The following is a 27,747-nucleotide window of genomic DNA, read 5'->3' on the forward strand; positions in this document are numbered from 1 at the left end:
GTCGGCTGTCAGGCTGTCTCACTTGCCCCTGGGAAACGGAACTGTTCCCCGTCATTGATCGCATCTCCGTCCAGTGCACGCGAGCATATCTGATATCTGAACCTTCAAGAGCAGCGGGATCAACGACAACTTAACACAGATGAATTTCCTCCAACACCCCAACGAGATCCTCAGCCGCATCATCTCATTCCTCGACGCCCCCAGCCCCTTTGATGCCGATATCTTGCAGAAACCCAAGTCGGGTCTGATTCCCTTCGAGTCTGAGGCAGGCATTGAGTTGACCAGCATCCCAACATCATTGCACCGCCCGCATGCCCTGAAGAACTTGACATTGACGTGCCGCCTTCTCCGGACCCTTACTCTCCCCGTCCTCTTCAAGCACTCCGTGCTCCATCCGCTACTACTGAGCGACTTTCTCTCCTTTCTCAAGAGGCATAACCTGAACCAATATGTCGTCAGTGTTGTCGCCCACGTGCCGGGCCACTACAACCACATTCATCCAGCCTGGTGGGCACGCTTGCTCAACGAGGTTCCTGCGATCCGCTTTAGTATCGTTGCCGCTCCCGAGATCCTAACCGAGCTGGCGGGGATCTGTTCGTGGACTAGCGACGCCTGGGCCTTTGACATGGCCTTCCAGATCCTGCGGCTTGACCAGACTCTAGAAGCCGCCCGGACGCCGATCGACTACGATGATCTTCCGAATTTCCTAGTTGCGCGACCATGGCAAAACATGGTTGTCAACGAAGGGTCCAGCCTGTTGGCGTACACGACCTACGAATTCTTCTTGCGGCGAACTCCGTCTCTGCTAACGGCGCTGCACTCCAACAACTCGGCTGCTGGAGATGCGCTGTTCAGCAACCTATTGAGTTTCGACTTCATTTCCATCTTTCCCTTCTACAACCATGTAGACGAAGTGCTCAAAAGTGTGCGCAAGATGCGACGGCTCCGGCGGCTGTTCGTCAAGCTGTGTCCAGAGCCACACAGCACCGTGTTCCGCGACGAGATCGAGCTGGCGGGCGGCGCGATAGACATTCATGATCCGTGGAACGAATGCGAGACGTCGTGGTCGCTGATTGCACACAGCGTGGTGTTCCTCACCACCGAAGGCCAACTGTCCGAGTTGCAGATGGACGACGTCAAGGTGGAGGGCATACGGCAAAGGCTGGAGCAGAATGTCAGTTCCCTGCTACAGGAGCGCTGGCGATATGAAGACCCGAGATCTGGAATTTGGCGACGGATAAAAGATCCCGGTGCCACTACAACGGGGATAGCGTAGAGCAACCCAGAGACAAGGTGTCGGCACTCACTCTCGTTCTCATGAGTTTCCTTTGACATGGTTTGTCCTCTTAAGCGAGAAAGATGCGTGGGCACATGAATGTTGTCAGCGAGCAGGCGCACAAGGCATTGGACTATTCAGCACGAGCACCGCACATGGTATTACCGCAAATCTGGATCTGGATCTAGATTCGACCTTTTCAAGATCTGCAATTTGGACACTTTGTGGACAAGCGTTTGGCATGACATGGGATATTTTGAGAGAATATGAGATAATACGACATGGCCTAGCAAACATAATACTATGTTGATCACCCCTAACAAAGTAGAAGAGCTCTCTCGAATACCTCGCCGCTTCTCTTTGGCGTCTCGATCTCAATGGCCACATTTCAGTTTGTCGCTTAACTCAATGAACCCTGGCGAGGAGAGGAGGAAAAGTGATCGACAAATGCGGAAGAGACAACAATGCCTCGACTCCCTTTGTCTACGCGTTTTATCCCCGATCCCCCTTCACACATCCTGTGCGGCTTTTGCACAAACAAACAAAAAGGGAGGCAGGCTGGGTAAGAACACCTACCTGGATCTTTATCCGCCCGGAACAATCTTCCAGGCCCCCTTACACCACCGCGCTACCATCAATAATATTCCCGCAACCAGAGGAGCGGACAAACTTCACCACCTCCGCACACAGGCGGGCCAAGGACAACCTGCTTGGAAATTAACATGGGTCCTGCACGCCAGAGAGGAACTAGGGGCACCTTTCCTGATTATCTCCTAGGTAGGCACCGGGTTAGATGTTTTTCTCGTTTGGTCTCGATTCCAGCCCTTAAACGAGCGGTCTCGTCCAATCTTATTTACTTGCCTGTCTAGTTTGGTAAGTTGAGAGGTGCAGGGGACAAATATGTCGCGGACACCATAACAGTGGTATGCATGTCCTAGCCAGAACAATACGTCATGGGCAATATCGCGCTCAAAAAAAGTTGTTCAATCTATCCATCGCGATCGCAGAATCACCGAGGTCTTCTACCCTCGCAGCGTTACCTCTACCTATCTACTCGTATTCACTTCAGCCACTTAGGTATGTAGCAGGACATTCATGCACACCAAGCAAGCCTCATGAAATTTTCAGGTTATAACGAGAAAGAATACGCGATAGAAATGCCGATGTGCTTCGTGGGAAAAGAGCGAGAATTCTCCCGCGAGGGCAAACCTCCTCAGAGGAAAGGAGACAGCAGAAACCCCATTCCATTTCTTTGGTGTGAGTCAATCGACTTGAGACGAATCCTGTCGTTCCCCAAACAACCGGATCTTTTTATTCCAATTTCTTGGCGGGCAAGCTAGAAAAGACATCAAGTTCGAGGGAAACTTTTCCTTGTGGATTCCTTTTCCTTTTTCTCGAGGAGTCCCTGCGGCGGGGAGAGAGGGTCTTGTGTCTGTGACAAGCGATGTTGATCGCTGCCAATACTGGCAATCCGGCAATGGGTTATGGGTCGGGTCTCCTTCTCTACAGGGTTCCAGCCTCGATCTTCAACCCCCCTTTCGGAGGACAGGTAAACCACACATTCTCGCCCGCAAACCGAGAAACATACGTCATTATACAGAACCAGACAAGGGGGTAGAGGCACCACGGCCTCTGGAAGGCATGTTTCGTATACGAGTGCGTGTTCATGGTGGTGTACGAGGTATTTGTAGGCGGTTGTGTCGGGGTTGGGGTGTCATGTGGATCCCTCTGGAACTTTATTCCGGGCAGTCGATCGGCACCCAGATTCCATGTGGATGGTGATCCCTCCAAACTACCCGGTGCATGCCTGTGATAGGCCCGGGCGGAGAGAGGGAGACCCAGGATAAAGCGCTAGGCAGGGCGCTAGTTCGGAGCTAATGATGTTCTACCGTCATCCAGCGTACGCCATCCCTGCGCATTTTCGCACCTGCCTATCTGTTGCTCAGCTGCTGCAGTACCAAGGTGTAGAAATCATTGGCGTGGTTGATCGATCGTCCTCGATTGCCCACCACCCTGACCTCCATGTTGTGTTTCACAGCCTAACACAGACAGTGCTCGGGACCTAGTGCACGCACACCTCCCGGAGGAAGGGGACAAACTAATCCCTTGGTCGCCTTCGATTACCATCCATTCTATGAGTTACTGTATCTACCTCGCTCTCTGTCCTTTACCCTCCATCTTTTAAACTTCAAGAGCTCTGCACTGGATATGGTCGCTAGTTGCTTTCCATAAGGCGGCGCCATTGGGGATGGCCCCTCGGGGTCAAAACCCACACCCATGCCCCTAAAGTAGGTCAGGTCAGCACAAAGTTACTGTGGGCGAGCCCCACCACTCTTCACTTGCTCAACGTCTAGACCAATCATTTTTGTCTGGATGTAGATTTCCAGGTCACCTGACTCGGACCTGACTCCCACAGGGTCCTCCACTCGGCTCTTCTGCACGCTATTGGACTACCAGACCCTGCGCCCTAAGGACCACTCGACTGGGCTGCGGTTTGCTAGCTAATTGCTACTGCTGGCAACCTCGAATAGCCATTTTATCACCTTTTTTTTCGCCCCTGCTGCAGCAGTACTCGATTCAACTCGTACTAAGCCCAGAATGAGAAGCCCGATCGCAGGGGGAACCAGAAAGTTGGCCCAAGACAAACAGTCCCTCGTCATTGTTTTCCTCTCGCCTTCTTTTCTCTTTCCCTGTCTCTCTCTCTTCTCATTTAACATGTATCCATCTGAAATACTATTCTTGCCCGCACATTAAGACTGACAACCCTCCAATTACCCAATTGGCTTTGCACGCCATCCTGCTAACAACTCAACCCGCGTCGAAAAGCAAACCGGAAGGAACAGACTCAATTGCATAACCCTCGGCACTGCGCTATGGGGACAGATAGGTGCACATAGAAAACAACGGTGCAATCACCCTGGAAGCGTGAGAAACAGAGACAGAGGCACAGCAAATGCCTTCGCCACCCAGTGCGCGGCCCATCAAGCCGGCGAAAGAGTCACTCTCCAAACCTCCGCGGAAGAAACCATCCAGTGCTCGTATCTCTGCCGCCTGCGAAGCTTGCAAGAAACGAAAAACGAAATGTACAGGCGGGCCGGCACCCTGCCAGCTGTGTGAAACCCTTGGTACCGAGTGTGTGATCGACCTGTCGCTGGATATGAGACGCAGGGCTGCTTTTCAGCGCACCTTGGACGAGTCGAGGACTTATCAGGATGCCTTGAACAGCTTACTCGATGGCATCCGCGAGGGTCCCTCGCCCCGCCTCGAAGCAATATTCGAGCTTATCCGCAGCGGCGCGTCAAATCAGGAAATCACCAACAACCTACATCATTACGCGCACCGGAACGAAGACGAAGATGGCGACGACATTATGTCATCCCACATAGAAGGGTCTGAGTCCCTGGTGGATGCCACAAAAAGTCCCGCCGATACCTCGAGCTTGGGATCGCTCACCTCGGAATCAGCAAAGGGCAAATCCCCTGACGCTTCGATGTCAATCGCTAGTTTACTGACCTCACTCAAGCATGCATCCCCTCTAGAAGGCGAGGCCATTTTGCGTCAGTTTCTGGCACTGCGCTCCGACGAAAGGGTGGGCTTGTCCCTTGGCTCGTTAGAGGGAAAGAATTCCTGGGAGGGAATGGATTCTGGCATGACCCCTCCCGGTGTTGATGAACGGGCCGCGTGGCACCCAGTACTGCACTTACGATCGCAAAGTGCTCGGTTGGAGGAGCGCCCACATGTGAGTGCCTGCACCACTTTCGTGGAGTCGACACGAAATCGTTCATGCTGCCTGAAGCCGGCGATCCCGCACGGGAGACAGACCATCACACGACTCATAAATGCCTAGACATAGCGAGCCCCTGCCGGTCCTGCCTGCGTGCTTGAGCCCTTGATGAGAATGCGCTAATTCCTGAATCCCCACGTTTAGTTGCCACCAGGCCCTCGACGATTCTCCCAAGGAGGGCCCAAGATAGAGCCAACCGATACAGTCGCCTCAGAATCGCCGTCACCATCGACCAGCTTATCGAGACAGTCATCCAAATACCCCCGAATTGCCACCGATATGGCCAGCGGCAGCGCGCTGCCGCTGGCCTCCTCGCCTGCAACGCCCTATTTTGAGCTGGTCACGAATTTTCCCACTGCGCAACCGAGATTGAACGAATGGGATTTGTGTGTGGCGCAAGAAGATCAAGTCACTAGGCTCAGGATCCCTCGACACCTCGTCCTTCCCTTGGTAGTCCCCGACGACTCGCCGATGAGCCGCACCTACACAGACTATGTGAATGGAGCGCGGCGAATGCTTGAAAGCGGTGTCCCCGTGTCCGATGTCCTGGGCACCACAGAGAAGGTGGCTGTTGATTTGTTCTTCCGCCCCCGTCGAGCGACGGACAAGTTCGACTGCGCGTCGTGGGCATGCGAAGTCTCGCGAAGTTTTGACAACGACATCTTTGTCCGCCTGGCTTCGGCCTATTTGCTCACACATATGATGCGAGTGAGTTGGAAAAGTCCAGATCTACATTGCAGGTCAAAAGCTGACTAGAATTTGCATAGTGGCTGCTTGTCCCTACGCTCGAACATTACCAGAAACTCCCTGACATGATGAAACCGACGCCGGCACAGTGCATGGTTCCACACATCGGCGCGATCGAAACAATACCATTGTAAGTAGTCTCTTTTTCTTGTGGCGGTAATTGTTGTGTGAGAGAGAAAAAGCTCATATGAACCACAGACCTCCCGTCCGGGATGCCGCAATCCACAAACTGCGGGACTGGCTCACGCCTTTGATCCAGGCGGAATGGGGTGTTAACTGGCCTCACAGTATCGACTCGGCTGTTGAGCAGGACGCATTGATGGGGGCCACCGTCTTAACCCAGAAGTTCATCGACCATGTGGTCATTTACGATCACTGGAGTGTCGGGAGCCGCTTCTTGAACAGCTTTCCCGAGGTGGCAGGCCGAATCCGGATCCACGAACTGGGGTAATAGTCCATGACGGGGATTCTGGGAATTTTGGGGGTGGCTTCTCGTCCACATTGTCCACGTACAAGTACAAGTGCATGCTGGTGGTGGTCGCCGAGAGCAAAGAGCCGCGTGTGCTCTTTCTTGCGAGTCGCCACCCGCCACGTGGCAGACGTGGTACTGGTAGTCAAACTCGGACTCGAGATCGTTGATTTGATGACCTACCTTGTACAAAATGACAGCGACTCGAATCTGAGCAGCAACGAGTCGAGTCCAGTCGAGTCGAGTCGAGGCGTGTTAAGTTGTCGAACAAAACGAAGCCCGGAATTTATATCCAGTCCAGTCAGGGATGCTTGCTGCCGAACCCGGTTTTTCCTCCCCAAGACCAAGGCGGACCGAGCTGGAAAGTGTCAGGGCTAAACAGACGGAGGGACTGTCCGTGAGGGACATGACACGGGCAACGGTTGGATCAGGGAGAAAACGGCGAGAGAGCCAGGCTAGGCCAGGCCAGCCCTGCCTAGCCCAGTAACGGGAATGGTATACCAGGTATACTCGTACTAGGGAAGGGTTGGAATGGATGGAACTTGCCGGGTCCAAACAAACAGGCGAAAAGCCAAGGCGACAGCGATGGGAGGTCTGCGGCTTACCCCAGATACAAGGACCAGTATGATTACGAGAACAGGAATCTTTTGATGAGAGTATCATGCGATGGAAACGATGGTCATGAGACACACCAGAGTCCCCTTTACGTCAAGGCCTTTGAGGGGGAAGGGGGCGCCATTTCCTGGATCGGAGACTGGACTGAACTAGCTGGACTTGACCGGACTCTGAGGAATTGTCTTGGTATTCAAAACAGTTGAATGATGGATAAGACGATAGGATGATGAGACGATGCAATGATGGCATGATAGGATGGACAGCACGATCGAGGACGACACATGTCGGACTGATGGTTTTCTTTTCCTTCTGCAGAGACCAAAGAGATGAAACGAGAGGGGAGAGAGAGACGAGAGTGGAGTGGAGCCTTGGTCCTCATGACCCTGACTCTTGACGAGATACGACAACCCATCCATGATGGTGAACAAGCAACGACAAACCTGAGACAAGAGATACAAAGTACTCGTCCTTGTCCTCGTACAGGCAGGAGAACACGAGCATATGAGGCGTAATTGATTGATGATCATCTGACCTGCCGAAGCCCAAGTCGAAGCCGGGCTGGCACGGCCGGGTCGGGGTGGTCGGGTCGGGTCACCTGACCTAGTCTGTATTCCTCTGATGAGGCCACGAGTCATCAGAGTACAAGGCTAGACTCCCTTTTACTTGTACAAGTGCTTGTACATACTTCGTACTTGGACAGAGGACGTCCTCAGTGTCTCAGTCCTACCTGGCTTCTCAATTCGTCCTAGCTCATCCTTCTTTCTTTGGCCTTTACTTGGTCTTTGCTTTTGCTTATACTCATGTCGCCCATACCGAAGTGGCCGAGCCCCCGAGTCATTTATCGTGATTTCATTGGTTCTGCGCCACAGACAGAGCGGGCTGGCTCTTTACTGGTAAGGGTTTGAGGGGTTTTTAGTCGGTGGTGGCGAGTAAAGTGGCGAGGGTATTGGAGGACGCGAGAAGAAGAAAAGGAAATATGAAGGGGTTAACAAGGGGAAGAAGAAAAGAAAAAGGACAAAAAGGGCGAAAAGAGGTGGGATGAGAGAGAACGAAAGGAAGGGATGGGAAATGAGTGAGTTGAGGACTTGCGACCTAGGGTAGGATAAGAGTAACAGTAACAGTACCACAGAGGTGATGGGAAGCATGGGCACTTTGCTGCACAATGTACCTCGTACCCGCAGGGAGATGATAAGAGGGACGCGGCACCAGGAGAGGAGTACGACTACAGCACCAGGAGCCAGACACCAGGCACCCCGCAGCTCCAACAACAGCTGTAGTTGACGACTCGCTCAAGGGAGTGTCTTTGTCTCGCCGCGGAGGTACCACCAACCCACCAGTACAAGTATTCAGTCCTTAATACTCTAAGTAGGTACCATGCGAGCTGCTCGTGTCCAGGTCCCTCACACATGTACAAGGAGGCGATACGAGGTCAGGTACCTCGTACTCTGTAGAAAGGTGTAATGCGAGCGAGTCCCGAGTCCTCGGTACCGCGCCCCCCCAAAAGGTTTCGAGGCGTCAGCAGTTGCCGCGGGTGCCGCGTACGAGTCCTTGTACAAGTAAGAAGCACTGCTGCCTGGACCACTGCTGGTTGGTACACTACTCGGTACTCGTAGGCTGGGCTGACGCCTTGTTTGAACCTAGGCAAGTGCCTGGCTAGCGTAGGTACAAGCACTTGGCAGGTATACGAGGTTTAAGTCATACCGAGTGCTCGTAGCCACTAGGTAGCCACCTACTTAGCGACAATGAGTACGAGGTATGTAGTCACCACTGTATGTCACCAGGTACAGGTAGCCTCGTATTGAGTGCGAGGACCATAAAGTATAATTCACAGTGGCGACCTGTAAACAAGAATTACTACTCTAGGTACGCAGGTACCGCCACTCGTGGCTCACTACTCTTGGCTTCTCCGTCCCCGCTGCTTCGAGAGGCTTTACCTAAGTTCTTGCTCTGCCTTGTGCGTGGCCTTGGCTTTTTCTTAACCTCCCGTCTTCCACCCCGGAAGGTACAGCCTGGCCTTGCACGGCTGAACTCACTGAACTTAGTTAACTTAGTTACTCATCCCAGTCATTCGCCCACGACGTTGATGCCTTGTGAGGTTAGGTTTTAGTGACAATCTGTACTTGCCTAAAACTGCTACGCGTACTCGTGGATACCAAACGGTCTGGGAGCGGGAAGGACCATTTCTGCCTTGTCGAGTAGACACATGTAGCTACAAAGTATACATCGACTCGGTACATCGAGGTACCTCGTATCTGGCTGTCTCGGGCTGTCTGCCTATCCTACTTGCTTACCTAGCTCGGCTTTCTACTTGTCCTTGTCCATGCTAGCATATTAGTTGCCTAGGTACCTACTGGTACTTGGACTACGAGGTCCTTTGGTGTCCACCGGTCTACCTGTACCTGCGCCTTTATCTGTCCTCGTACTCGATACAAGACCCTAACCACGGCTATCCGGCTACCTACAAGTCCTTGTACTGAGTGATTTAGTGACTTACTCACTCACAGAAGGGGCAAGGCACAGAGAGCATGGAAGAGTACCTGCAAGGCACACTACACTACCGAGTACACTACCGAGTTGCGAGTACCGAGTACACTGCTTATGTTCGTATACCTCTAGGTCTCGGTATCTCCGGGTACCTCCGGGCCTCTGGGTCTGGCATGCCCGGTGCCCGAACTGTGCCTGACTAGCTGGCTGCCTGACTGCCTGACTGCCTGGCTCCCTGCCCCGGCACCTCATCGACCGAGACTTTGTTATGCATTGCATCGACGAGATCGAGATGACAATGACGACGACGACGAAAACGTCGACATCGACATCGACTTCGACCATCGCCATCGCGGGAACAGAGACGAGAATACTCCCTGCGTGTTACGAGCCTACCTCTGTCATATACATACACCCGTATGCAGAGGAACCGTGTCTCTCAGACTAAATCTCACTCTCACTCTCGGTTGAATTTCAAAATCAGTTCACTTGCAAATTAAATCAGATCAGATAATTGTCATTGTTTCCTCTACCATTCTCAAACCAGGAGAGAGGGTAGAGAACAAAGTACCTAGGTATGTATCTATCTATCTCAGATAGCCTCGCCAAGCCACGACGAGTCGATCGCCGTGACGTTCTAACAAGAATATTAGGAGGAAGAGTAGTGAATGGCAGTGGCAATAATGGTGGCAATGTCGTAGTAGTAGAGGGGCTCATGGTGCAAAAGTACAGTCAAAGAAACTTGCGTGGTGCGCGTACGCGTGCGCATGCATGTTGCGTGTGCGTAATGCGTATGAGCCTGCGTGGCGATGGTATCGTGGTATCTTGCAAAGACAAAAATGACGGAGCAGCGACGATATTGTTCCCGCCCTAACCTCTTACTCCTCCTTTCCCATAGATATCCTTCCCTGTGTCATGTGTGTGTATGAGTGTGTCTGCGTGACTATGTGTGAGTAATAGTGTCGTAATGTATTATTCCTTATTCCCTTTGCAGGTTCACCAACGCCAGCTCGACCGAACAAGAAACCTCCCAGGCAATTAGGTACGCTTCAGCCGACGCCACTGCCAGGCATCCGGCTCTGCATGTGGTAGATCGCCTGCGGTGGCAAACTGCGTAGCAAATTCTGGAGGCGATGGATCTCGGCAGCCTGGCGGCGGATAAAATCCTCTTTCTGTCGCAGCTCATCCCTGAGATGTTGGATCAACTGGCTCTCGGCGCTTCCGACAATGTTTTCAATAGGAGTGGGTGCAACCTCGCTGCCCACTTGTAGATGTTGTTGCTGCTGATGCTGCTGAGGCTGTACTTGTAGCCCCTGCACCGACCCTAGCATGTCTGTAGCCGTCGAGATCCTCCGTCGCTTGACTGCGGGCTCTTGGGCCATGGTCGAGCTCGACGCCGTGCCCACAACAGGCTGCGAGGCCGCGTCGCCTGGGCCGTGATCGGACAACTCTTCCAAGTGTCGGCGCCGTTTGTGCTCCTCGAGGTTTTCCTTCCTGGTGAAGCCGGTGCCCGAGCTCCGGTTACAGTTGGGAAATGGACAGAACAGCGGCTGCTTGGTCGACAGGTGCATTTTGTGAACTTCCCTTTGATGCCTCAGGAGCCCGCCCGAGTAGGTAAATCCGGGATTGAGTTCGCAGCCGGCCTCTCGACACTTGTAAGGCCTCTCGTGTCTGTCCATGTGCTTGTTCCATTCGCAGACGCGTTTGAATGTTTGGTTTTTGCCACAACAGTTAATGTGGTCGCATACCATCTGGCCTTGCTCGTTGCGGGGGGGTGACCTGGTGCGACGGAAGGCTCCCTGAATCTTGACGGATGTGACGGATGGTTCCGGCAGCGAAGAGATCATCTCCTCTGCCATGATGGTGATGTGCGCTTTCTTCTGGTCCGGCGTGGATGTGGATATCGATGTGTATGTCGTTGTATCGTAGTCGCTTGGAGGCGAGACTGGATAGTTATCTCTCATAATCATGATGGTCGGTGGTTGGACGGGAGATGTGAGATGGTAATGCTGAAGCTGATGCCGATGAGAGTGAAAGTGATAGTGATGGTGATGCTGAGCTGGACACTGGGCGCGATGACAGTTCAAGCGAGCGACATGGCAGAAAGTACCTTGAATCGCCTGGAGATATAGTGTGGAAGATGGCTTGACAACACGCTCTGTTGCCTGCAAGGCTGTGCAACATGGTGATTCGAAAATCAGGTATGCCTCACCAGGTTAAGTATCTGGCCTTTTGGAAATAGTAGACGCGCGAACGCGAGCTTGTCCCAGGACCGTGGCTTCCAGGAGCAAATCATGCGCCACACTGCGGCGAGATCATAGCGACCAAGAGGGGGGGTGTGGAGGGGGGAGGGGAGTGTTGGCGCAACCTGCATTTTATAGCACTAAGGTTCCATCAACCCATACAAGTTACAAGTACAGCTGACCTGCATGCCTGACGAGAACTGTCGTGGGAGCCTGGAACCAGGGTTGTGTGTCGAGCATCTGAAGACCAACTCCCAACCGGGGAGGGGGGATGACGATGTCTCCATATTTGGCTAATCCACATGACTATTACGAGTCGCCGTCGCGGTTCCAAGAAGGAATCCTCTTGTCCCCCAAGTGATGAGTCATTTCATTGGGCAGCTCCTTGGGGGCAAAGGAATGGCTCACGATGGTTCAAAAATGGCCATGGCACGGATGGACAAAAGGCAAAAAAAAAGAGAAGTAGTAGTTGGCCATGAGGGAGCAAAAGTTCCCCGACTCACCGTGCAGGCATTTACCGTCTGGCGTTTCCTAAACATCTGTCCCTCCCTCTCCCCCCAAAAGTTCCACGCCTCGCTAACAACAGGCCACCATCGCCTCCTCTCCCTCGCTTCTCTTCTCCTCCTTTCTCAGACACTCGAACAGACCACATCCACCCAGATTTGCCACGAAAAATAGAGGTCGGGACATACCGAGGTCTGGCAAACCAGAGGCAAACAAACCATCTGCTGTTACGACGCCTTGGCAAGGCGATTGGTGGGTGAGCGGTGGTGGTGCGACATGACCATGGCAACACGGTACCTCCAAACCTGAGGAGATTTGGGTTCGAGGGGGAGAAGAGGCTGGAGGCTGGATGCTTCCACCAATCGCACGAAAAAAGGAAAATCAAGCTAAATTTGAGAGGTGTATTCGTAACCATAATGAAGTATGGCTGATTCGCCCCAGATGAAGGAATCCAGATCTTACTCAGGACGAACAAAGTGACGGCACCAACGGAACTCCCTCTTTCTCCGTCTCTCTCTTCCTCTCGAAAAGCTCCGTTCCGAGCAAAGCTCAGCTTATGTACGAAATCGGGGCCAACGAGGCACAGCCCTGCTGATCCGCTCGCCGAAAGGAAGGCTGTCAGCCCGGCCCCTGTACAAGTACGGAACATATAAAGACTACCGCATGACCCCCAAAAGAGACCAACCCCCGGTCGGTCATAGCGAACGGCCGCACACCCCCTCATCTTCTCATCGAGGCCGTCAAGGGACCCAAAGAAATGTCAGCGGACTCGATCAAGTAGTCAAAAGAGTTTGGGCGGTTGCACATGAAACAAAAAGTTGGAACGACGTTGCGATATCCTCCTATCCGATCATGCACCTAAGAGCAACACCCCGGTCTGACGTTACGGCTTTTCAGCACCCGCCGATGAATGATGCGTGTTTTAGTTGCAGGTTTGGCAAAAACGCCACCATGATGTGGCTGATCGCTTCGGCTTGCGCGGCTAAAATCGAGCATTTGTCTTGAACTCTTGAGTTCTTTGGTCTGCGAGGTACATGGTTTATTTCCAAGCACCACGTTTGATTTGGAATACCTCAAGCAAGATGCGTTGACAATACGGACAATATTCCTCTCTCAAAGTTTACTTGATAACGTCACAAATGTCGCGTGAGACAAGTGACCAGATGGCTAAATATAGCCGTCGCTCCCTCCGCGCCGTCCCCATTGCCTTCCTCCCCTATAATACGTAATGCGACTGGCGGAGATCCGGTTGGTGGCTAATAGACTAAATCCAATTGTTCTCCTCCAAAGCCTTTTCGCCATCTCACTTACTCGCAGTGATCTAATGTGTACACGGCTTCTCCGTGGTCAACCAGTCTCGCAGCAACGCATCAAAGGGCCCGTGCCCAAGTAACCTGAGAGAAGACGAACCTTGTCGGACCACCAAACGACCGGTCTCCCGTGTGGCTTCAATCTGATGCCTCATTTTTATCCCTTCCGAAACCAATATGTGTGGCAGTTTGATAGACGCTGAAAGATCCCTCAAGTCGTGGCTGATAGATCGCGATCAGCATGCTGCGCGTAGACAGGAGGCCATGCGGGACATGCAAGAAGAGATGCAGCTAGCTATACATGTAAGGTACAGGGTGTTGGGGATTTTCGATTTACCCTTTGGTGTGTCCTGCGTCGCAGCATCTGCACCCCATTCATTGCCTCGAGGTGCGACAAATGATATTGGAGAAGCAGTGGGTGATTCTACGCATCCAGGATGGCGAAAGACATGTGGGCTTCTCGCTGACGTGTTGGACCATCGACACCTTGTTCATTGATGCAATACGCAAACTGGCACGACCTTGAGATGGGCATCTCTGGCTTAACCTGTAGTTCATCCTCAGTGGCGCAGTCCGAGGAGCAACACTTCCACCAGGCGGAGCGTCCATTCGGACCACATTTCCAAAGTAGGAATTATCCGCTTGTCTGAGCCCTTCCTATCACACTGTGCCACGCTGGACTTCTCGGCTCCCATTCGGTTGAGGGGAGTGAAACCCAATGAGAAGCAGATTCAACTTGGGATACCCCTGAGTCTTCGACAAGCGAGTGGCTGCTCTAATCTCCTGCCTTGGTTTGCTTAGCCGATCACTTCTTGACACATGTAAGGGCAAGGCAGCAAACCCTCCATCGAACCAATAACTTGTGTTACGCAAGCCGTCGGTCAGTCGGTAACCAATTGGAGTAGGGAACCCAATGCTTGCAACAGGCGAATCACCGACCTGCATGAAATCCGCGCTGCCAGTACATGACTCGAAAGTCTGGTCGACAACTCGGCCTTTGCAAGAGGGCTTTGTGATATTACCGGTTAAGTACGGCGTCTGTCATCGTCACCGAGAACTAAGGAACAGTGATGCCACTCGGTCTGCCGTGGCTATGGCTGCATGTCGAGACCCAAGTCGGGCACGAGACATAAAGTACCGGACAGAATCCCATAGTCTTTGGTCCCGTACGACTATATCAGCATCAGAATTACGTGTCGATGACGACGGAGATCAGGGAAAAGTGCCCAAGACTTTTCGTGCGCATACGTGGATCCAGTTCGTCACGATAAGGAAATCAGGTACCGTCGACGAGATGCAGTTGTGCCTGTCCGCGTGGCTTATCTGTGTTTGAATCCAGTCCAGTGTTTCGAAATCATCGTCTTCTGTCAGTCGTTCCTTAGAATGAAGCGTAAACATGCACTGACTGTCATTGCGCAAGTGTCTGGGGGCGCTGGAGTGCGTCCATATGAGGCAGTAATATTTGCATTTCGGGCCTGTGTCAGAAAGAAATGAGCCGCCAATTAAGAAGACAAAAGTTCGTTCCAAAAAGCCCGACTACAAACTGAGCCACACTAGACCAAAGGTCATAGCACCCTTCACAGCGCCTTCATACGTGAGTGAGGACTTGCTGGACTCGAGGATACACATGCACGAGCCGCTCCCAGAACTCGGGATGATCTGTCATGGCAACTTGGGGATCCCAAGCCATTGCCACAAAGATGGTGTCGACTCCCGATCCAACCGGGGTCGTAAAAGTCTGGCATATCTGCAGACCGATGAGGAACGCAAATGCCATGATGACGGGGGTGAAAGTGCGCCCGTCGTTGTATGCCGGATGGGTGTATTCCAGGTATAGGTAAGCCAGCAGTGCCGAGACGTATGCCACGAAGATGCTTCCCATAGTCAGGACAGGGCCCACTAGGCAGTCGTTGACCAGGGCATCAATGCCACGATCTTTCATCATTGTCCACGTATCTTTGGCTGCCGGGATGTATGCCTTGCCGTATAGTGCGATGTGAGAGAACGCGTACCGGTTGATGAATTGGACAAGCCAGTCTAAAAGGCTGATGAAGCAGCCAAGAATGCAGAACATGATGGTTCCAATGATGTTACCGTCTGCGGCTTCATGCTGCTGGGCAATACTGCAGGCTTGTCGGAGCATGTTGATCAGTGCAACGATCAGACTACCAAATGAGATGGAGCCAAAAGAGTACGTCGTTGCCCGCCTCAGAGCTCCGGCGGTTGCGCCCCGAGGAATACCACCTGGCTTGCCGGCGCAGAAATACCACGAACCGTAGACGCCGGCAATGGTGGTGTGAATAGTGTTCTTGAGCCATTCTGTGATCCAGTAAGCCGCAAAGGTCACAAAAACCACGAGCCCGATAACCTTCCCGCTCGAGCAGCCTGCAGCCGGACATGACGGATTGGCTGAGCTGCCAGTATTGCCCGGCATGTAGGATGTGTAAATCGCAACCAGAGTGACAGAGAACCATGCTGCGAATGCAACACTAGCGATGCCACCAAGAAAGCTGACCAAGAATACGTGTACTCGCTTCATTCTTGCAATGTCCATTGTCTGTTGTAGCATCACCACGGCGAAAGGAATGCGCGGGATCCAGCTGATGAAGCAAATGACGGCAAAGACAGCAAAGATGGCAAAAACAATGCCTGCACCCCACAGACGTCGATACAGGTAGTAAACAGCAGTGCCAATTGCCAAGGCACAGTTGAGGATACCGGTCAGCCAGACGAATTGTTTTGTGAAGGCGCGAGCAGCGAGGAAGTAGGCCCAGGAGAAGACGAGTCCAACGCACAGGATAAAGGCGAAGAGCACAATGGTATTAGTGTCTAGGGAACTGCAAAAAGCCGTCAGTATATGGACAGAAAGTGGCACCTTCAACCAGATCTCTCAGAAGACGACAACAGCTTACAAGTCGTTTGACGATCCATAAATCCCTCCTCCATTGAAACTCTGGTATTTAGAGTAGCGGTACAGAGTGAGTCCCGAAACGGCGACAAATCCGCAGAAGGTTGCGATGAGCTATAGCTTGTGAGCCTTGGGTTTCCGCAGCAGCATAGAGTATTGGAGTGCTCACTAGTAATCCCGCCCAGACATCGTGAAATTTAGGTTTGGGAATCTTGAACGTCTGCTGAAAGGTCTGTTTGTCATCTTGAGGAGGGATGAAGTTGTCGCCGTAAGTGGGAGGTGCAACGCCATACTTGGGTTCTTGCGGTTGGTATGGTTGCTGAGGCGGCGGATAATGCTGAGGCGGCGGATTATTGGGAGGAGGATATTGCTGATAGTTCTGCTGTTGATATGGAGTGCCGCCCATGGTCTGATTGTAGTAATCAGCGGCTTGTCCTTGGTGTGCCATGATTGCGACGCGTTTTTGACACTCTTGTCAACTTGGACTGGGCGGCAACGCGCTCAGCGTAGCACTCAGCACAGGCGCGCGACTTGCTTCTGGTGATACGAAGCACGAAGATCAATGCGCAACGATGAATAGAGGATGGGAATGGGGATGAAAATACCGACGAGAACCAAACCCAGAAGTGAAAGGAGGGATGAAACCGATGAAACCGATGAATGAGAAGTAGTGTGTACTCGTATGATGACGATGTTTGTGTCTATTGGCACCCGTAGCACCTACTGGAACAATTTGTGTTTTCAGCTTGGAAGGGTTGGCGAGGCGCAAGCTCGTGCAGCCCACAAGGCGGAAGAAAGCGGGCTATTGGATGCTGGCACCTAGCATCTGGGGACCCATTTCGCTAGCGACGCCATCGGATGAGCTTAAATCTGGTCGCTTGGGGCGTCCATCCAGTTAAAGTCCGTCGGTGATCCGCCCAGAGCACCCCCACCAGCCACAGCTTCTCAGAGATTAATGCCCTCGGTCTGACCAAAAGGAGCCTGCCACCTTCTTCATACGAATTGCGCCTATGGTCACCATGGCTGCCCTATATCAATGCACCTAATACACGCTGTCAGACGGGCAACCAACTCCAACCACAAACGCCACGTCAGAATCGCTCTCTTTGTCATCATCGTCACTGTATTTTGTCTGTCGTCATAATCTCATGTCCTCCTCTCCTCCTCTCTACTGGTGCTGCTACCAGGGTTATCGGCCCTACCACCTACACCGACAAGTCCTCTTGCGATACCCAATCCAATCAGCGACAAGGGTTCAACAGAGACCTTTTGTGTGTTGATCATGTGTATCGGATATCGTCTATCCATGCTGCCTACTTGCCTACCCAGTATTGACCGGTGGCTCGTCAACTCCAACACAACCTTTTAATATTTTTTTGATGGTCTCCTGGTCTCCTGGTTTCGATGTCGATGTCGTCGGCCACTCGATCTGTCAGCCTCTGGCCATGCCTCTGATGGTGTCCATCCAGTATCTCTTCTTTGCCTCCGTGGCCGCTTCTTGTATTCCAGCATCGACGTTGCTCTTAATCTTCAACCTCGTGTGGATATCGCTCTTCCCAAGGACATCTCTCCATCAGCGTCTCGAAAGGGTGCCAGGGTTCCGGTCGAGGACGGTTTTCATCACCGGGGTCAACACGCCTCACGGGCTGAGACTGGCTAGGGCATTTCATAGCACATGTCATAAAGTTGTTGGCGCTGACTACGAGCCTGATGGATTCCCTATCCACGTGCGCTTCTCCAATGCATTGAGCCGCTTCTACCGCCTCCCATACCAATCCGACGATAGCCGCCACGTCGAGTACATCGCGTGTTTGGTCCGCATCATTGAGCAAGAACATGCTGATCTTTGGATCAACTGCACGGGCAGTGCAGATCCTAGCACTGAGGCGCAGGCGAGAAGTGTGATAGAGCAAAACAGCCCGTGCCAATGTTTCGCCCTCCGGGTGAATGATGTCCCCTATTTCGCGACAAGGGAAGCATTTCTCTTATACATGGCCAGCCAAGGACTACCGGTACCGGAAACACACCATGTCAAATCACGAGACGAGGTACACAATGTGCTTAACCAAGCGCGAGGAAGACGCAAGTACTTGCTTCATAGTTTGGACCAAAATGGGATTCCTGCCAGCTCGGCCCGGGCTGTGCTTCCACGGAGGACGCTTAGCCAAACATACAATACAGTGTCCCAGATGGCCATTACGACCACGATGCCCTGGAAGCTGGAACAAGACGTGGACGAACTGGAGAGATACCACACCTTTGCCATCATTGTCAGAGGCTCTCTCAGAGCCTTTGCTGCCAGCCGGTCGAGACATCCTGGCTGCTACCAGCTCTTGGAGCCGAAATCCGCCCTCAGTATGGCGATGCTGCGGTTTGTTCACACATTCGCGAACAATCAAGGTCATGACTTCACCACCCACTTGGGTATCGACTTCTGTGTTGAAGAGCAGGTTACAGAATCTGGAGTGGCTCAGATCATTCTCCCCGTCCAGGTCTGTGTCAAAGCCCAGGCTGCGGCGCAATTGTTTCAGGGGCTGGGCGGTTCGGTCCAACTGACTCGAGCCTATCTCGAATGTTTAAATGCAGATCAAGTCAGCGCCGACAAGCAAGTGACGAGGCCAGCTTATGCAGCGGCTCAGCCTATGCCACAGGAGAATGGCGTAGCGACGCCGGACTCGAAGATACATGGAACGTACTGCTTTGGCCAGGATCTTCTGCGGTTGTTCTTTGAGCCGCTCCTTAGCCTGGCCACCTTGAAGATCGGTGTTATTGATTATGTGCGACAGTTGATCCAGTTTTCCGGCCACTTGATCCTCTGGCAAGATGATTTATACGACTTTCAGGATCCAGTGCCCTTCTGGTGGTCTTACCAGGTCTTTATCCCATTGCGATTTGTCAAAACTGCTTTGGCTTGGACGCATGACTGTCCTTGATAAGTGATGGAGATGTGATTCGGCGGACATTGCTGGGCGATTCTCAGGTGTCCGGAACGCGTCTATCACACGAACGACAGGAGCAATGACGTTCCGAGATTTCGACACGAGAGAAGTCCTTGCGTCCAAAATGATCCATGGATGTGCCACCAGGTCTGATCTTTCTCCGCTTGTGCTCTGGAATCTTCGTTCCACTCGGGTGCAATTGCTAAATCGCCGAGTTATCAGTGAGTAGTCACCCCTTTCTGATAATTTGGTCCGGGCTGAGAGTCACCACGTCTCAATCTGGATTCAGGAAGACTCGATTCATTGGAGGTTGATCCCCGTCCATGAAACCCGAATGGCATGAGCCATGGTCGAGCACAGCTAGTATCTTTTGCTGAAAAGAAGGCGGGCATCGGCTGGGTGGTTGATTTCACGTCTGTAGAATGCGGACTCAAGCTTGGACAGCAATGAACTTGGCAAATCACCTTGGTGATCCCATGTGCAAGATTGAAAGACCCGCTACATACGATACTCTCACCTTTGCACCATCTTTCGCGGTCGAGGGTGGTCTTCCCAGTGGCCGTATTTGTGAGCATCGGGCTTTGTGAAAAATTGTGGCTGGCTGAAGTGGTCTGTTTCACGTCAAACCTACAGCACGATGGGAAAATCCGACACTTGTAGCAAGGTTACAAGCGAAGAGAACTCGGGGTGTGCCATCCCATGTCCTTTCTTTATAGGGAAGCCCAGGCGAGCAAAAGTCGTTTTCTTGATGGACCCGAGCTGAAAGGGGCATGAGGAACAGCGTCCAGTTTCGTCATGGGCTAGCGTGGGGTGTCCCAAGCGACCGCTTTCTCATTTCAGCGATTTGCTAGCGAGGCTGATTCGGCTGCAAAACGATGGCGTCCATTTCTCCCGTCTACCCACCCGAGCAGATTTCCAGCACGAAAACACGGGCGAAAGCCGTGGCTGGCACCCCGGAGAAGTCGCCTTCCTGGACACCGATTGCAGACCAAAAGCAACTCCTGCTCCCCCAAGGATTAAGGAAGCGATTGACGCGGGACTGCCAATGGTCCACTGACACTAACACTTGAACGGCCTTTGTCAAAGGGTCGGCGCGAGCGATGCGAGACAAGAACAATGTCCCTCGACACTGATACACTTATCCACTCGAGCAGCGCCTCTAGAGCGGAGGTCAAGGACAGGTTTCTAGGAAGTGCATAGGAGTCTGTGACTCGGATCAGTTGAGATTCCGTCAGGCGTCAAGGAACGGCATTGACAGAAGCCAGGGTGAGGAAGAATCCCAATTTTGGTACCCTTCAGCTGCAAAGTCAGCAAGTTGATGTGAGCGCAAGGAGTCGGCGAACTGCGAGTACCTTCTCAACCATTGCGTGATCTCTTACCCACTCCGCCACTCTCGAGAGCTTCCTCCTGCTCAAACCTGTTCAATCAAGGGACAACCAAGCACACCCCTTGAACAATCAGAGGACCCTACTATCGCACTGGCATCAACCCCGGCTAGGGAGTGCCGAAACCCCAGGAAATGACACCAACTCAGCGAGAGAAAACCTGGAGTTCGATCCCCAGCTGCCACTACTGAGACCTTTGTGAATGCACTGGCACCCTTCTGGAAAGGGGCGGTGCTCAAGACTCGCGGCGTCTGGGCGAAGGGTGATGGTGTCCTCGTTAATGGGGGTTGAAACGGGCGCCACGGTTAGTCGGCTGGTGGGCTTACTCCAGTCTTTGCACTTTGTGGAGAGTCTGGACCTGCGCCGAGAGCGCCGAGGACGGCCTCCTTGCATGCTATCCAGGCTATCGTGCTTCGCAGAAAGCGGTCATCTGCAGGAATTAGACGATGCTACCCCGCAAAAACTGTTGCGGCCCCATGGGACGGAGGGTGGAGCGGAAACAGCAAATTTGGTGGCGGTGAGTCCGTTGGGTTAGAGTTGTCTCTGCCGTGTCAAATGACGGAGGCGGCGAGGAATGAACTACGTAAACACCGGAAAAAGGGGGTGAGGGAGTTTGTACGTACGAAGTAGGTCTTCGAAGGGGAGAAGAAAATACAAACAAGATAATGATAGTGACAAGTGACCAACAAGGGCCTCGATCGATTCTGTTTCTTCGCCCACGTTGAAAGGGGGGGAAATGGCTCGGAACTAAGGCAGGAAGCGGCCCTTTTGAGGGGTTTCAAAATCAGGTTATGAACACGAACTTCGGCGTGCACATCCGGGGCCAGGCCCGCTCTTATTTTGTAACGATCTGTGTGACCAGCAGTAACAACCTAGGTGACTAGTGACCAAGTGACCAGGGAGCAAGGAGCAAGGTGCAAAGAGCAAGCGACGGGGCTGGAAACTAATGGAGCGCAAAGAAATTAATTATCGCGAGGAAGGTGATGGTGTCGAACGTAGGCAGGCAGGTAGGTAGGTATACGTGTTCAGCCGTGGCTTTGAATCTTTGACAGAGTAGCGAGTAAACGAGGGTTGAGCGAGTGAGTCATGCGCAAGACATCTCGCAAAGCAAGAGAAGAGAGAGAAGACTGTAGGAGCACCAGGAGGGTGTGCAGGGTGTATGTGTGTGGAGGTTCTCAGCGGCCTGCCTGCCTGCCTACACCAGGCATCAAATAGTGGGATGAAAATGGTGGTGCATTGCGAGGCTGGCAGCTGGCTAGGCGAGAGGATGAGTACCTCGTACATGACTTGATGAGTTGATGACAATGGGAATGGAAATGAGATGGCGGTGATAGTACCATGTGAGTATCTACCTACCTACCTACCTACCTACGTGTAATAGTATATATGGATCTCAGAGCCTCTACAATACTACGACCTATGTACCTCGTACACTAGATGCAACCTCTTTCAAACTGCAACGTACTTTTTCTTTCCTCCTCGTGCAGGGCCCCCCGCAGGCTCAAACATTATTTATTGGGGTTCTCCGCGGGGTCCCTTACCAAGTCCGTACTTGCCCAGCGCCGCAGCAGCCCAAGCAGGCCAGCTCCCTAGGTACCCAGGTGATAGGTCCGATACAGGCAGGACTTGGCTTCTGACAGACTCCGTACGTACCTCGTAGCTCGTGCGTACTCCGCACTTTTCATGCATATGTCGCATCGCCTACAGGACGTGAGGTATGTACACATGTAGGTTCTTCACTCCACAGACTCAACGAAGTGCAAGGTACAGGGCACGAAGGCATGATGGGGATAAGACGTACCCATGTACCCATCCAGTCCCATCTATGTGCGTACTGTACGTAGGTGGCGGGCGGTAGGCAGGTAAGATACAAACTTCCCTCTGCCGCCCCCTCTCCTTTGGACTCCGAGCAGCATCGACGAATGCAGATAGATGCACCCTCGTCCACGTAGATGGGCCGACATAATACCTGTTCCAACACCCCTAGGTACGGGGGATACTCGATCGAAAAGGTTCCATGAGACGGGAAACTTGTGGAGCATAAGAATCTTCGGATGACCATATTGTTATGTTACCCGTTGTATCTATAAACCTACTCTCCATCGGTAATGGCCCCCCTCATGATATTGTACCTCGTCGTTTAGAACTCGACCATGTTTTCCCTGTTTTTTGCCCGCCCCCCCCCCCCCCCCCCCCCGGGGGGGCGTTTCGAAACTCAGTTGCGCGTGTCCGTGTGTGTTCTCTTGCTGTGTACCTCGTGCGTTAAATGCCGTTTGCCCCCATTTCGTCGCTCGTGCTCGTGTTTTCTCTAGCCGTGTGTGTTTGTGTGGGGTACCTTACTTGCCTACTCGGTACATGGGATGGGCGATTGTTTTGAGTCTCGAGTGGAGAAATTGGACTGGCCGGTAGCTCAAATGTACAAAGTACTTGTCGCGCGGGAAATCATTTTCCTACAACGAGTAAGAGTGAGAGTAAGAGTACGAGGGGACCAGTGGCCTCCCTCTTGCTGCTTGTGCCCCTGTGCCCCATCCGTCCATCTATCCCCTGCATTTCGCGGTATCCATATAGACATATGTACATACCTATCAAGGTACATGTACCTGCACCTGCACCTGCATCTGCAAGCACCGAGAATATCCTCCCTCACGCAGGGGAAGACAGCGATGGCGCGATCGATCAGGCGGTCAATAATGCAAGGGGAGGGAGGGAGGGAGGGAGGGGAGAGGAGAAGTCACCAGGATGCATGTATGGACGGACAGCCAGAGATGGAGACCAAGCAAGTGACAATAATGAAGTCAAAAGTAGTTGAGCCAACTTGTTTTTGTGGGGGAGTAGTTCCCAAAGCAGCAAGCCCATGGTCACTGTACGAGGTCACTAGGGGCACAAGGGTGACAAGAACCAGAAAACCAAAAGCTCCAGGCGAGATTTTGAGTTTCTGCAGCGTGGCTCAGAGACCAACAAATGGGGATAGGTGTGGGAACCAAGCCTCGCTCTCCGCAGAAAAATGACACGACGAGGGGGGATAGTCTGCCTTCGTGCCCAGCGGAGAAAGTATCCACACCATTTTGCCAGTGCAAAGTGGAGAGGCAGCGGATAGCCCGGCGGGAGGGTAGATCCAGAGGTGGGCGAAGGAGTAAGATTGATGGGGAGATAACAAGAGATGAGATTGAGCAAACTTTGTAGAAGTAGCTTGGAGGGCACAGGAGAGACAATAATCGTGTCTTGGTCAATCTCGTTGTTTCTGTCAGAGGCCTCGGGTCGCCAACTCAATGGCTTCAAAGATCCCGTATGGTAATGCTAGAGTAGAACTATTTCTCCGCCATTTTTGTTTGATGAATCGACAAATCATGACAAAAGAAAAACAGTGAGGAGGCGAGTGCTGTGCTCCTGATCCATCAATTTCCTGCCAAATGCCGTCAAGAAAAAAGGAAAAAGAAAAGAACGGCTTCCCTCCATGTCTGGTGCCATCCACCTGTCCATCCCATCACAACCAACCTGGTCTTCAAGGCTTTCCTTCTTGCCCTGTATACTGTTAACATCTTGATGTCACACTCGATTGAACCCCAACAGTCTTGTGTCCCAGCCTGCGCCCCGTCGGATCTAGATGCTTTGCTTGATGCAGAACATGGACCAAACACCAGTGGCAAAAGTCCATCGCTAGCAACTGTCGAAGAACACCATGCACATGCGCAACTCGTGAGCCTTCACAAGGACCAGAAACGCTTGCAAACCGCTCCGTATTTTACCCAAATCCTCTTCGTTCTCATAATAGTCAAACCAACGCCAATGTAAATGCAGTAAACTTTTGTTCCATATCATCCTAGCCATGCTTAAAACGCAATGAAGATTAAAGCCGGTAATGGACATCTGTCTCTTCAAAAGCTCCGACGTGAGCAGCCCGAGTCGTCAACATCATATTCCCGTGGTAATTCATAGCAATAGTCGAATAATATACCGATTCATGGCCCTCTCCAAGAAGCTTTCGCTTCTTCATTGCCCTGCATCGATACTCGTCTTTTCAACGTCCTAGTCTGATCAAATGATCCCGCATAATGTTTCAGATCATTTTGGGCTTGTTCGGACAACTTGGGGCTGACTGGACGAGAGATCAGAGAGGTGGAGAGCGAGTTCGACGACGAGGTCCGGTGAATAGAGAAGTCGTATGCTGGTGGAAGGTAGAGACCGGTGGTGGCAATATTAAGAGAAGGGCGTTGTGGCGAAGAGATGAAGGCGGTGATACTTGTGTCACGGGGAGAGGAGGATGGTGTCGACGACGCAAGGGTATAGTGATCGAGTTGTGTTAGACGACATGCCGATGAGCAAAAGTTTGTGCCGTTAGTTTGACGATCGCAGGACAGGCAGAAGTCTCCGAGAAGGAAATCCATGTTGTTGTTGGTCTGTTGTACGACGTTGGAAGGAGAGATGGTAGGGTTCCAGTGACTAGAGAGGCTGAGAGAGATTCGTTCAAGAAGGTCTGGTAGGTCTGGTGGGTGACGATTTATATTTCCTCTGGGGGGGAGGGGGAGGGTATCGCAAGGCCACGGGCTGACCAATGTGGTGGTTGTAGCCGTGTGGCAGTGGTGGGTGTCAATCAAGGGTCACGCAGGCAGACTTGTATCTCATCCTCAGACACGGCTGACGTTTGAGGTATCTTTGCATATAAGAGGGTGTGCCAGAGGCTGAGAAGCTATTCAGGTTCAAGATAGTAATGAATCATGAAATGTGGTCTTCGGTGTGTTTCTGAGAAGGAGGGTAATGGTGAGTGTGTATGTGTGTGGTGAGTGAAAATCAAGACCTGGTGATGGGAGGATTCGGCCTTCTAGTAGATAAAGAAAATGTAATGCACATTGAGAAGCGTGGAGGTTGAAAGACTAGGGCCCAAAAAGATGGGCAGAGGAGGGTGCCTGATCGGGAATGGCATTGGTGTCTGAAGGCTGCAGTAGCCTTGAGGGAAAAAGAGGGGAATCAACTAAGCCGGTTTGGATGCTGGATGCCCACCAAGTCATGATGGAGCTGAGGGGGGTGGTTCCAGGGGTCCCACCCTGCAGCAGCAGCCTAACACTTAACTAGAAGCAGCCAGCAGCAACCGGCGAAACAGCAAACAGCGCTGTTGTGCAGCTTTCGCACCCTGCAGGCCTCGAAAGTGGCCTTCACGGCCCTGCCCGTCTCATCTCCAAGCTGTCGCCTTCACACCACCAACACTGGACACAAGCCCATCCTCACTCAGATACTCACTCCACTTTTTCAATGCACACACACTCTGTCTCTCACAGACACACTCACGCATTCTCACTCACTCATACTCAGTAACTCCGCACTTACGAGGATCACCTATCCACCACGGGTCCTTCGGCCTGAGGCTTCTTCCTCGTCCCATTCCCTGGCTTACCTGGCCACTTTTTTTTCCCTTCCTGCACCTTGCCCTCGCTCCTCACTACCCCGTCCTACCGCCCTGATCCTCCGACATCTCGTCTGCCCTCGTTGGCCATCTGCAGCTAAACGAATCCATTGATCACAGGCCCCCCAATCCTGGCAACTGTGCCTCCCACGCAATCAAGGCACCGTCCAATCCGCTCTCTGCAGCCAGCCGACTCCTTTGCCTCCTGGACTGAGAAAGCTTAGACCAAGCCTTCCCATCCTCGCTACGGTGGTAGCAGAGTGAGGAGTACGAGTCCTCGCACTGACCTTTTCCAAGACAGTTCGCAGTGGCGCTAGTTTTGACGGCCAGAGCCAAGGTGGGATATGCTTGTTAGCAGTAAGAGACTGGTAACATTACGCAGTGCTCCAGCGATGTTTGATTGTGTGCAGAGTCACCGGACCCTCTGCTGTACACCCTCCGAGTCACAAACTCTGTATGTACCCGTTCGAGGCGCCCTTATTACCCCGTGATCATACCGCTGCTCGGTCAACCAAGCGTGAACAAAAGGAGGGTTCATCAGGCCTTTGCTCAGCCCTAGCGGTATCCTCCGTGCTCAATAACCGCTGACACAAATCTTATGGGCAAGTACCCGTTCGTGGTCATGCTATCCGCTGAGCTCGTGAGATTGTATTTTTGTTCTCGAAGTCTCTGACGCTTCGACTGCGCTCTGGCAGTTCTTTGAGGCCCAAATCACCCAGATTCGTGGCTGGATTTTCCAGGAATATGCCCCGTTCTTCCCGTTTGGTTACCTCGAGAGTTTCCACTATTCCCACTGACATGGTTCATTAGGCCAACCAAGGGACGGACCTCGCCCTCGGCCAGGTTTAATTCGTTGCCCGTATGCAAAACCTCCCACACCATCGAATTTGTGGTCTAGAGCTGCAGCAGCGCTACGCACAAAACGCTTGGCTGTCGTACGGTTTATGCTCGAAGGCGTGGGATGTTATTTCACTGTGAGTGGCCTCTCTTCCTGTAGTCCCAATCAATATCATGTGCAAAGAGCGTACGGTTGAAAATTTATTGGGTATTTCCCAGTGCCTCGACACGTCTGAAATTATCCAGCCTACGCGGGTCAGGCACGAGCCATTTATTCCCGTGGTTGCTGTGCCCATGTTGCCCGTCTAGCTGAGTCCTATCTCCGAGTAAGATGCTGACCTCGGAAGATGTAAGGATAACTTTTTTTGTTTCCTTTGTGGGAACGACGTCAGCGTGCGAAATCACATTCCCCCAATGCCTCCCTCGCTGTTAGACCAAGTCCAGTCACGATATCTACCTAGCTGAGGCAAGATCCGGCTAGCTGCTCGGCTTGATGCAGTAGCTCCAACGTCCCCCCATGCGGAATAATTACCTATCGGTGGGGTAGAGTTCGAAACGACTCAATGTCAGTCTCATCCAGCCAATCCGCGGCCCCAATCAGGGACTCCAAGCAGATATGAAACCGTTCGAAGACTACGCAAAAACCCTGGTTCATTCAAAAATCACACCAATACTCAAAGTTTCTGTCTTGATATCTCGAGTTTCACAAAGCATACAACTCGCCACCGCGGTAACTCATTCTTATCTACCTCGGCAGGTTTGGCATCAGGTAACTGACCTTGCCAGGCCTCGTCCTATCTCGACATCGCTCGATTGCTCTCCAAATTTTGCGGCTAGGGGTATTGACA

General features: G+C 52.4%; 5 protein-coding genes across 5 annotated transcripts; 3 read left to right on the top strand and 2 right to left on the bottom strand.

Annotated features, from left to right (window-relative positions):
* Positions 1 to 139: 139 nt before the first annotated feature.
* Positions 140 to 1,276, top strand: Z517_12256 (uncharacterized protein; the record flags this gene model as incomplete). The annotated part of the gene is made up of 1 exon (XM_013422670.1): positions 140 to 1,276. The coding sequence occupies one exon, from the start codon at positions 140 to 142 to the stop codon at positions 1,274 to 1,276; it is 1,137 nt and encodes a 378-aa protein (XP_013278124.1).
* A 2,953-nt stretch (positions 1,277 to 4,229) lies between these two features.
* Positions 4,230 to 6,258, top strand: Z517_12257 (uncharacterized protein; the record flags this gene model as incomplete). Its single annotated transcript, XM_013422671.1, has 4 exons — positions 4,230 to 5,015; positions 5,205 to 5,768; positions 5,828 to 5,937; positions 6,006 to 6,258. 4 exons carry the CDS (start codon positions 4,230 to 4,232, stop codon positions 6,256 to 6,258), a joined length of 1,713 nt encoding a protein of 570 aa, XP_013278125.1.
* Positions 6,259 to 10,424: 4,166 nt separating this feature from the next.
* Positions 10,425 to 11,345, bottom strand: Z517_12258 (uncharacterized protein; the record flags this gene model as incomplete). Its single annotated transcript, XM_013422672.1, has 1 exon — positions 10,425 to 11,345. One exon carries the CDS (start codon positions 11,343 to 11,345, stop codon positions 10,425 to 10,427), a length of 921 nt encoding a protein of 306 aa, XP_013278126.1.
* A 3,675-nt stretch (positions 11,346 to 15,020) lies between these two features.
* Positions 15,021 to 16,788, bottom strand: Z517_12259 (uncharacterized protein; the record flags this gene model as incomplete). Its single annotated transcript, XM_013422673.1, has 3 exons — positions 15,021 to 16,269; positions 16,345 to 16,454; positions 16,510 to 16,788. The coding sequence occupies 3 exons, from the start codon at positions 16,786 to 16,788 to the stop codon at positions 15,021 to 15,023; spliced, it is 1,638 nt and encodes a 545-aa protein (XP_013278127.1).
* A 997-nt stretch (positions 16,789 to 17,785) lies between these two features.
* Z517_12260 (uncharacterized protein) lies at positions 17,786 to 19,273 on the top strand (the record flags this gene model as incomplete). The annotated part of the gene is made up of 1 exon (XM_013422674.1): positions 17,786 to 19,273. One exon carries the CDS (start codon positions 17,786 to 17,788, stop codon positions 19,271 to 19,273), a length of 1,488 nt encoding a protein of 495 aa, XP_013278128.1.
* Between the last annotated feature and the right edge of the window lie 8,474 nt (positions 19,274 to 27,747).

The sequence above is a fragment of the Fonsecaea pedrosoi genome, assembly GCF_000835455.1.
Source record: "Fonsecaea pedrosoi CBS 271.37 unplaced genomic scaffold supercont1.9, whole genome shotgun sequence".
Classification (NCBI taxonomy): domain Eukaryota; kingdom Fungi; phylum Ascomycota; class Eurotiomycetes; order Chaetothyriales; family Herpotrichiellaceae; genus Fonsecaea; species Fonsecaea pedrosoi.